The 11913-nt window shown below is 32.8% G+C and overlaps 1 protein-coding gene across 2 annotated transcripts; it reads right to left on the bottom strand.

Annotated features, from left to right (window-relative positions):
• Nucleotides 1-3945: 3945 nt before the first annotated feature.
• Nucleotides 3946-10323, bottom strand: LOC142617600 (large ribosomal subunit protein uL1c). 2 transcript variants are annotated; one of them, XM_075790507.1, is made up of 9 exons: nt 10302-10323; nt 9909-10002; nt 9255-9705; nt 7803-7982; nt 7635-7689; nt 6785-6912; nt 5594-5677; nt 4413-4538; nt 3946-4317 (listed from the first exon to the last, which is right to left on the bottom strand). In XM_075790507.1, exons 3-9 carry the CDS (start codon nt 9636-9638, stop codon nt 4180-4182), a joined length of 1095 nt encoding a protein of 364 aa, XP_075646622.1. In that variant the 5' UTR covers nt 9639-9705; nt 9909-10002; nt 10302-10323; the 3' UTR covers nt 3946-4179. The 2 variants fall into 2 exon arrangements, with proteins under 2 accessions (XP_075646622.1, XP_075646621.1); XM_075790506.1 differs by lacking the exons at nt 9909-10002; nt 10302-10323 and having other exon boundaries at nt 9255-9747.
• Nucleotides 10324-11913: the final 1590 nt, after the last annotated feature.

Genomic DNA, 11913 nt, shown 5'->3' with positions numbered 1-11913 from the left:
GGCATTTCTCTAAATAGTTTCATAAATAAGGTAAAATGTTGGATATTTAAAAAAAAAATGACAAAAACTCATTTTCTCTGAGAATGTTATGCTCAAAAATTCTTTGGAATAATGTGGATTATTTTGTTAAATGCTATTGTATGTACATGTAAATCAACAATTTAACACATTTTATACGCTCTAGTCAGTATTCAGTTGAGTTTATGATAACTTTGTTTCTCCGCAGTGCAACGGGTGTCCTATCCTATCATATATGCTTCTTTACTTTAAATGCAAAAACAAGTTACTATTCATTCACTTTCCACAGCCAATACACAAACAACCTGAATTTAAGAGTGGGCCTACACAAAAATAAAGTCCTACAAATTATGCACATCTATAAAATAGTCAGGTATTGAAAGAGTGCTAGATACCCGTTAATTTAAAAATTAATAATAATGCTCCACTGACTATGCACATAAAGGGATGACGCATATATCTTGTGAAGTCCCCCTCTAAACCACCCCCCTCCAAAAAAAACCCGATAACTATCTCATACATTGGAGATATACATTCTTCCCCTCTTATGGTGTGTGTGCTCCACAATCATGTGGGTTACACCTATTTTTTATGCGAAAGTTTCAACCAAGGCAAAGCCATCATATCTCTCTCTTTTCGTATTAGTTACTCTCCTACCATTTTACTATACATTGGCAACATCCGACAGTCACCTAAGGGGCAGATTAAGCAATTAATAAGGATCAAAAGCACTCATTTTGACCTTTAAGGGATCAATACCACTCATGTATTCTTTGCTTTTTTTTAATTAGAGTAATGCTAGGGGATACACTCCAATCCACACTCAAATCTACACCTTACTTATGTGATTTATGTGAAAGTGTTAAATTCCAGTTAAGAGCTAAAACCTAAGCTGGGTGTGAATTTGGGTGTGTCCCTAGTATTACTCATTTATTTTTTTGAAAGTAAAGCCCTGCATTAATTAATAGATTATTACATAACTAATATAAGGAAGGACAATTACTTTGTGATTAATTTTCCATTATAATATAAGGAAGGACAATTACTTTGTGATTAATTTTTCATTATAATATAAGGATAGACTATAAATTCATAATTAACAACAATAAATGGAAGGACTATTGCTTCATAATTGCATCATAACATGAAATTTGGTTTTGGTGGAAATAAGGATTGTATGGTTCCCAAATGCCCTATAAAAGAGTATGGAATTGCTTAATCCTCGTACTTCAACTCAGAGATGGCAAAGCTCTCTACCTTTTGCTGTGTTCTTCTTCTCCTAGTGATTAGCTGTATTAAATATTTAAAAAATTAACTTTTATGATTTATTTCCCCTTTGTAAGTGATTCCAAGCCCTACATTTCTCCCCATTCTCAAACACCCAAAAGGAAAAAAAAAAAATCTTAATATTGATAAAATCAATCAAGTGCATATATATTTGTCATATAATTTTTTTTAAAAAAATTATTACTAATATGTTATATTAGTTTTTTTTTTTGAGTGAAAAACCAAAATCATAACTTAATCAAGCTGCTTTATGATTAATTAAATGTTTATTGTGACTTTATAGGTGAGGAAATGGTTCTCATGATAAAAGCAAAACAATTAAAGGTTGAGGGTAACAACCGATGCGACATAACTTGAATATACTCATTAGAGTTTACAAAGATTATGTTCATTTAGAAAAAAGAAAAAAAAAAAAAAAGATTAGGAAGATGGCGAGTTCTTATTAATCTAATTGAGTATGTATATGTTTTGAATTTATCTAGACCGATTTATGTATACCACAATTTGGCCCCCCCAAGCCAAACTCTTGACTCCACCACTAATGGAGACGGAAAATGAGGGTTTAAGGGGAGGAAAATCCATGAGTTAATGACTAATGAAACCCCACCATGAATTTATTTTATTTATATAATAGTTAAAGTGTATTATTTATTATTACTACGTTCATATTGAGCTACATCAGTATAACATTTGGTCAACTCAGTCCATTTCAATATACTTTAGTCTATTTTGGTTCACTTCGATCCATTCAGTCTATTTAGTATACTTTAGTGATACTTTGGGAGGAGAGGATTTTGTAAAAAGAGGAGCTGCATCATTAATAATTATGTTACAATCTCATCCTAATGTTGATAAATTCTTGATAAAATTACAATTTTCTTGTATTATTAAAGTCTTGTGTTTGTTTTTTTATATAAGTGATAGATTTATTTATATCTGCTTTATCTTTAGGTCATACAAGACATATCAAATATGAACCATTTGTAAAAAACACTAGAAACAAATTCCAACCTCAAATTAACATTATTTACAAAATAATCGCTTTATATATTAATTTAATGTAAAATACATTATGTTTCCTTGAAAAAAAATTTGCAAAATTAAAAAAAAATAACACACACTTTCAAATAACAAATGTAGATAGTTTAATTCTATTTTATAATAACTAAAACGTATTATTTATTGTAGTTACACTCATGTTGAGCCACATCAGTATAACATTTGGTCAACTCAATCCATTTCGGTCTGCTTTAGTCTATTTTAGTCCATTTCGGTCCATTTAGTCCACTTTGGTGATACTTTGGGATGAGAGGATTTTGAAAAAAGAGGAGCTGTTTCATTAATAATTATGTTACAATCTCAACCTAATGTTGGTAGGTTCTTGATAAAATTCATTTTTCTTGTATTATTAAAGTCTTGAATTTGTTTTCTTATATAAGTGATAGATTTACTTATATTTGCTTTCTCTTTAGGTCATACAAGATAGATAGAACATGAACCATTTGTAAAAAAAACTAGAAACAAATTCCAACCCCACATTAACATTTTTTTACAAAATAATCGCTTTATATATTAATTTAATGTAAAATACATTATGTTTTCTTGAAAAATTTAAAACACTTTCAAATAACAAATATAGATAGTTTAAATTAGAAAATTTAAATATTGTATTGAGTTTATTTTGTTAGAAAATTATCTTATTATTTTAAGATGAGATTAGGACTAACACTTAAAACTAGTAATGAAGGAGGGGGGGGGGGGGGGAGACAATGACTGAATGAACTTAAATTATTTGTTTAAAGGATTGTAGAAAAGAATGGAAAAAAGCTGTGGAGTTTTGGATATGGAACCCGCCAAAAAAAAAAATTTCTGGCTTTTTTTGGATTTGGGAATATTGAGAAGAAAGGGGGAAAAATGACTATTGGGAATGTCATTTGCGACTTTTGAGTTGTCATAAACTCAATATTCAGTTGAGTTTAAGATATCTTTCTATCTCCACAGAGTGCAACAAGTGTCCTATATTATGCTTCTTTACTTTGAACGCAAAAGCAAGTTACTATTCATTCACCTTCCTCAGCTAGTACACAAACTCAATAATTATCTATCTCATGTATTGGAGATACATATTCTTCCCCCTCTCATGGTGTGTGCGCTCCACAACCATGTGAGGTACACCTTTCTTTTTTGTGGGCAAGTCTTTGATATACCGCCAATTTCACAGTAAAATCACAACTTCAACTAATAGAAGATCAAATGCTATAGAAAACAAATCAATGATACTAGAAATTATATCACTTCCCTTAAGATGCGACTTGGGCAAACTACATTCAACCCAATCCAAGTTTGACTCTGATGTTGGAAAAGTTAATGTTGGGATACTTTAGCTATAGCTAACCAATCCTTTCATTCAAACTCAGAATATGTGACGCTTGAGCTAATAAGTCCTTTGAATCGAACACAGTGGGCACCGATTGGCAAGAGAAGGGAACATAACCGAGCAATAGTTAAGAGCATGAAGACCATGTGAATTGTGTTGTTCTGGGTTGAAGTTCTTCCTAATCTATGCCAAAGTCCCCAAATAAGAAACACAATTTTCGTAGATGCTCTATGCTAATAAAAATTCCAGATTGCAAAACAAAATAAGATAGCAAATTTGATAATATTGATCACAACAACCATACAAGGGCTTTCCAGGTCAGTGTAGAAGAAGACTATTGTGTGAGAACATTTATGTGACAGTTCCAAGCCATCATAGTCTCCCTCGTTTCATATTAGTTGCTCTCCTACCATCTTTACTAAACATTGGCAAGATCTGACAGTCACCTAGGGGGCTGATTAAACAATGAAGACAACATTTACAAAGTATAGTGTTCTTTAAACCATTGATGGAGGCTTATAATCAAGCATCTCCCTTATATTTAACCGAATAGAAGGCCCCATTGATGAGCAAATATGTGCACTTTTCCAGTATACACCTTTTGCACCTGATGGCTTGTTGGATTCTACTGATTTCTGTCAGATAAGGGAAACAAATAAATGAAATGTGTATGATGAGTAAATGCATTTCATACACAAATGGAGTACAGGGAAGAAGAGGAAGAACATACTACTGCAGCAAGCAAGTTAACAACAAGGTCTTCTTCAGGAAAGTCAGCTTTTCCAAAAGGTAAGTGAACAATCCCAGTTTTGTCTGCTCTGTATTCAACTTTCCCCTGCTTGAATTCTGATATAGCCTGAAATAGATGATAGAATGAACTACCTTCATTTAGTTAAATTTATAATTGTAAGCTAATAAACAACCCATATCATTTGTGATGCTGCTTTTTCACAAGCAAGAAAAAATTTGTAATGTCAGAGATTTTGATCAACTTGGTTGTTTTTTTCTTTTTACTCTCCATTTTGGCACAATTACATTGTTCTTATCATGCCATTCACGCACATACTTTATTATGTCGTGCAAATTACAGATGATTCCAATTTCCTTTCCATTCCATTATTCTCACTTTGTTAGAGACTTGCTTCCATATGCATGTAAACATACATTAATGAGGACATTATAGAAAATTGTTAAATACCAGTTAAAGGTCCGAAATCAGAAAATAAATGCAAATGTAAACAGAAATGTGAAAATTACATTTCAATTCCCTATCTAAGTTTCAATACTTCCAACATATGTTGGTTGTCTAATCAAAAAAAAAAAAAAACATATGTTGGTTGCAAGTTCAGTAAGTAGAAATAGTCGCTTGGTTTATGATAGAAATAGCACTTTGGAATACAGGGATAATACTGTCCCTTATTTGGGGAACCATTTAAACTCAAAAGGGGCACCTTTTGCCATTGGGAATTCATAAACAAAAACACAGAATGTTAGCCATTTTTATTAGCACCGAGCATTTAGTTGGAAAACTTAACCATCTTCAATCAACCATGGCCTCCATTCAAATCCTTTATCATCAGCCTCACATCCACAACTACCGAAATTGACATGATCAACCAACAACTTTCATCACGGACCATCAATATCATCATCCATAACAGCACATTTGCACCCTTGTGTGGTCTAGCACTCACAGAAGTCCACCTGATTAATTTACTTAATTGAGGTTTCAAATTTTAATCATCATAGCTAGCCATGTAAGGTCACTAGATGGAAAGAACAATGTTATCTATCTAAGACCAATAAAAAGGTCATGATAATTAGGAGCACCCTCTTGCAAATAGCAACCAAACAAAGACTCTGGTCATAATTTTCCAAAAGAAAATGAAAGCAAAAATATTTAGACCATACCTGAGGTATATTAGGTGTAACGGTACCGGCTTTCGGATTTGGCATCAGCCCTCGGGGTCCCAGAATCTTTCCAAGGCTTGCAACCTGATATAAACAGCAAGGCAATGTAAGTGAAATCAGCTATGTCATTATGTTCTCTAGCCAGAATAGGACTTTCAAATTAAACACATACATAATAACAAAACAAATTCACAAAGAATTCAGATTCAATCATCATAAAGAATTAAGCAAGAATCTAGTTGACTGAACTAAAGAAAGAGAAAAGGAAAGGTGGTGGTGGTGTTTAACATTTTTTTTTATATTGCTAATAATTAGTAATGAACACCTTAGTACTTACTATAACAATATAATCTACCATCCTAACAAGCATTCATTACCTAGCCTTAACAACAAGACACTTACCAAAAAAAGAACAGTACAAGAAATTTTTGAGATAGCTAGATAGTGGGGGAAGAGGAAGTGGGGTTCGAACCACAGACATGAGGCATCACAAAGGATGCCATAACCACTGGACAAGAAATTATAAAGTCGCTAAATGGTAATGTGCCAGGGGCAATTTAGTATTGGAGAAGAAAACTATAGAATTCCCATTTTATTGTAGAGTAGGTAATTAAAAAAATTGGTGTTGCAACTGTGATAGCAAAAGAGGTCAAGTCTTCATGCAATAGCAAGTGCCTTCCAACAAAAGTGCTAGGTTGCGAGTTTAAGTCTGGGAATAAGCATCTTCCAAAAAAAATGGGGGTAAGGCTGTATACAACTCAACTTTCCCAAACCCCGCACATGTGGGAGCTTTGTACATTAAATATGACTTTTTTTACAATTGTGATAGCAAAGTTTTGGCAAAAGAGACAGTATAATGTAACAGTAACCCACCAAAGGGGGGGGGGGAGAAGGTGGGCTCATAGAGAGGTTAGAGAGTTGGGGGGAGTTACAAAACTTAAGTTACAAAAAGTTACAGAAGCATACTGCATACACATATCAAAAGGATCATGATGTTCATCTAATCCCCATAAATACTTACAAGTGAAATTATTATCAGGCTATTTACTGATTTTCATTTAAATAAGATGAAAAAATTTCCTCTTAGTTACTTTGAAAAAGAAATTAGTAAGAAATTTTTGTTTTCTGAATATTTCACATGTAAAACAGCAATTAACATAACTAACTAGAACAATGTAATCAGAGCTACACCTTAGGCATCATATCCGGAGAAGCAATTAATTTGTCAAATTCCATAAATCCTCCTTTTATTTGTTCTATCAGGTCCTCTCCCCCAACCAAATCAGCTCCCGCATTTTTTGCTTCATCAAACTTCTCACCTGTAGATATTAAGTGTACTTTAAGAAGAGCCAGATAACACAAAAAGGAAATAGCAACAACAATAGGTATCAAAAGCATACCGCAACAAGAATTGGCACAATCTAAAGTTTTATAGTTTATTAAAAGGGAAAAAAACTCTATAAGGAATTTCTCTTAACATACTACTTGTCCAGTAACAAATTCTCTCATTATATTCAACAGACTTAATCCAATATCTCTTTCTATGGGTATATATTCACATATAAAATAATTTCCCAACGACTAGTAACACACTATTTGTCTCCTAGAAGAAAAAGATATGTATAGATAAGAAAGAAAAACTGAATGGTAAAAAGTATAGGCAACAAGAATTTTCCACACAAAAATAAAAGAGAGAGAGAGAGAGAAGAAGAACCTAAGTTGGTAGACTTTGAAAAATGTAAATCACAATATCAGGCATGATATGACCTGTTGACAACCATGAAAACAGAAATATTTTGCAAGGTAATTGTCCACTACTACTATGTTCAATACTTCAAAAGTTAGCAATCCATAAATTCTAAGTTTATCTTAGTGGTGCCCAAATCAATTCATTTCCTTTCACACATATCCCCACAACAGGAAAACCTTTTTTTCACTTATCAGAAAAAGATTGTACTAATGAGAAAATCACAACGATAAACTACTTATCTTCAATACAGCAGAAATAGATATGAGAATGGAAATTGAGAAAAGTAATGACCTTGAGTAAGTACAGCAACTTTAACAGTCTGTCCAGTTCCCTTGGGCAGGCTTACCTAAAATAAAGTTTAAAAAGAAGAAAGAAAAGGAGAAAATGAGGTGCCAAAACACAAGTTTAAGTGACCAGTAACATACTTTCCCATAATCAACATAAGAATAGAAAACTCACAGTTGCCCTCAGCTGTTGGTCATTATATTTTGGGTCAATGTTTAGGCGAAAATGAGCTTCAACTGATTCCACGAACTTTGTACTGGCCATTTGTTTTAGCAACGATACTGCTGTCTTCAGGTCATACTCTTTTTTGTTTTCCCTTAATTTTTGAATTTCCAAGAATCTCTTAGACCTCCTCTGACATTTACAACAAAACAAGTTTAGGTTCTTGGAAAATCTGGTAAGTAGGAAAGGCATATGACATTGGGAGACTACATCTAACAACAAATATGATCACGTCAATCAAACTACGTATTAATAGAAACAATCAGGAGATTTTCTTGCAAGTGGAATTTTCTAACCCAAAAAGAGAGAAAACAACTAGAATTTAAGACCAAAGCTAGATCTAATGAAGCGTAATTTAAAATGAAACAACTCATATGAGCAAAGTAGATTGAAAGGAAGCAGGGAAAAAACTCCAAAGGGAAAACACAATCAATTGAGGGCCACACTTCATGAAGTGGAGGAAAATAGTTCCGATCTCCCCTTCCCCTTCCCTATTGGACCAAAACTTACTTATCAGAAGGTGCAAATATATATATATATATATATATATATATATATATATATATATATATATATGCAGGGAAAATTTGTTAAAAATCCCAAACGAGAGTATCACTGTCAAAATTGAGTAAATGACTCATGGAAGTATAATATAAATGAATCAAACAATTAACTCTGGAAACCTATTTAAATTGAAAAAATAAATAATAGTTAATATAACCAAAAAAAAAAATTACTCAACAATGAAAATTATGAAATCACTCAATACAGACACAATTTATGGGAAACAAATGAAATGAAGAATAAGAAGGGAAGTGGATGAGCTTATGGAACCTTGTCTCTCTACATAGTTCACAGGCAACAAAGATGGTTGATAGCAACACACATCAACCATGGCCACGTTTTGATGACAAATCCTACTAATGGCTGCCATGTTTCAACATATCATAATTTCAAGTGATTATTGTACATAAGCACCGATTTCCTCAGGACGTTCATATACACCCTAATCACTCAATCAATTCACAACTTTAAAAACTAAATCAGCTAGCAAACAACATGGTAACAAAAAATAAAAAAAACTATGCCTCTATTCAGAAAAGTTAAGCCAGAGGCTAATCAAGCAAAGCCCATCAATCAAAATACTAAATAACACATAATTCATGACAACAACAACAAAATCATTAGACCTAACATTTCACCAAAAATAAAAAGAAAAAACATAAGGCATACTCCGTCTGTATAAAGAGGCAATAATTTCTGAAATTAAAATCCCATTGCAGTAACAAAAACCTAAACCAAGCAAAACCCACTAATCAAAACGCACACACAAACAAAACAAAAAAAAAAAAAAAAAACCAACAAAACCACAAAAAGCTCAAAACTTTATTTTGTTACACATACCCTATCTCTCTTCAAAGGCAATGCAGCCTTCCCTTTCTTTGGCTTTGTGACAGTAACAGTACCAACAGCAGAAGACCCATCAACCCCTTCCACTCCTTCTTTCTCCTCCACATCCTCAGCCACCTCTGCAGCCACAGCAGCAGCAGCAACCACAACACGATGGTAAAATCCACCAGTTTTACCTTCCTTGTTCAAATTCACATTGACCCACCTACTTGTTCGTCTCTCTCTAGGCCTCAACACCAGAGGGTGGACACAAAAAGCGGTGCAGAGTGATTTGGGCTTGAAGGAGAGAAGGGAAGGAGTGAGGTCTTGTGGGTGTACTGATGAGGCAACATGTGTTAGCATCAGGGATGAAGGTGCAGTAGAACATGTAGTAGCCATGGTGTTCTGGCTTTGGAGAGCTCTCTGTCTCTCTCTCTCTCTCTCTCTCTGTTCTGTTTGTTGTGTTCTGGGAATGAAAGAAGCCTGTGCTTATCTATCTATCCATATAAAAAAAAATGGAGAGAGAGAAAGATAAGAGGTGTTCACTTGTGTAGTGTCAGCGTGTGTAGCAGAGCTTTTCCTTTGTGGATTCTAGACCGTTGTTATTATGTGCTATTCGCAAATTTTTCATTAAGATAAATAATTTTTGGGTAAACTTTACAAACATACCCGAGGTTTTGGGAAATAGTACCAATCAGTCCTTATCCTCAAACGGCTTGTAACGCCCGTTACATGCTTAGTAAAACAAACCCAGTAGCTAAACCTACAGACCCAGCAAAAACAATAACAATGGCATCAGCAAAACCCACAAAAACTATCAACAAAACCCATCTACAAAACTAGAACAAGCAACGACAGGCCACGCCGGCATCAACAAATTCAAAAAACCCCCCAGCCAAACCCACAACAAATGGATAGCCAAAGAAAAACAACCCCAACTGGGGGTGCATGCAATCCAGAGTTTCTTTGGGTATTTTATGATGTGGGCTTCTATGGTGGGATTGATCCAACGGCCACTGGAACACAGAAGGATCAGAGAGAGAGAGAGAGAGAGAGACTTACACGTTTGAGAGAAAAAGAAAGATGAGTAACGGAGGGCTAAATAGGGTTAGGGTTAAAAGGACTAAATTGATCAATTTTGTTTTGAACTATTTTGATATTAACCCAATCTTCAAAGTATGTTTGTGAAATTTACTCGTAATTTTTAAAAGGGTAAATCGGTAAAGTTAAATTAAAAATTAATATTTTTTGTGGGTTTGTTTTATGGGAAATAATTATTGGAAAAATGTATGAAAGGACAATCGTAAATATTTTTTTATTAATTATTTGAAGTATATAACAAATAATAATTAAATAACTAATAAAAAATAAGGATAAATTACTAGACCAAACATAATAATTAATTCTTTTATAGCGTGTTTGATTTTGTGAAAAATAATTACTTAGAAATTTTTTTGAATGAAAAAGTAAAGATTGGTCTTCGTCCAACCCACTAATATCGAAATAAATTCATCCTAATATGTCGGGTTGGTTTTACAGGTTGGTAAATTTCGGTTGACTTGAAATTTTATTTTGAATCTCGAATTGGGTTGAGTTCTGGTAGATGATTTGCTCAACCCATTTCACCCAACCCAACTCACTGTATATATACGTTTATTTTATTATTTTTATTTTAGTTTGATTTTTTTGGTATTTTGAGTTTAATTTTTATGAATATAGAAGCAGCGTTTGGATCCGGCTGAAAGGGCGTGCATTTGCGTTTCCTGCGAGTTTTAGGCCAATGAACAGTACCCGACCAATGAACAGTAATTTTTTTTTTATAATGTTTTCAATTTCAGTTTTCAACAAAATAAGCGGTATTCAAACAGACACAGAATACAATTAAAGAAATATTATGTAAATTGTAATGAATTATTGAAAATTTGATTTAATAGTTGATGAAAGTTTAATTTTTTTTACAAGAAATGAAACATCTACGCACAACCCACCACCCTAACTCAACTTGATCCGTGTAGGTTGTGTTGGTTTCTAGACATGTGATGGATTGCGTTCGATTGAATAAACCATCTAACCTGATTCATCTATACATGCACAATTCAATGTGTATTATTAAAACTGATTAAGTTTGAATAATATTTACGTGTAATAATAAGATTTTTTATTGAGCACTAAATCTGAATATATAAAAGGTTATTCCAATAATTTTTTCTTTGCTCAATTGGGGTTCAAATATTAGAATAATTAAATTTTATTTTATTTTGCTTTGTTTTGTTTTAATATATGGAAACCTGAAGTGTTAAATCTAAAAGAAATTTGTAAATAAATTTAGAGTTTATGTTAAATTAAAGAAATGTAACAAAGTGTGCCCCTATAAAATTTCGCCAAATTTTTTACAAAATGATAAGATTGTATATGAAATATCTAATCTCTAGTTTACATTTATGTGTTTTTAAAATTTGTGTTATTTTTTAATAAGATTTCAAATGGTTGGCATAGTCCTACAAACCATAAAATTGATTATCTTTTAAAAACCATTTTAATATTTGTCTCGCCAAGTACAACACTCTTATTATTTTATTTATTTATTTTATACAAGTTTCAAATTCTACTTTAACATAATCTAAGTGTATATGTGTATGAAGCTCCTTCTTGGAGATTTGAACCTCAGCCCTTA

This window comes from Castanea sativa, chromosome 11 (genome assembly GCF_040712315.1).
Source record: "Castanea sativa cultivar Marrone di Chiusa Pesio chromosome 11, ASM4071231v1".
Classification (NCBI taxonomy): domain Eukaryota; kingdom Viridiplantae; phylum Streptophyta; class Magnoliopsida; order Fagales; family Fagaceae; genus Castanea; species Castanea sativa.
This window is presented reverse-complemented; position numbering and strand designations above follow the sequence as displayed.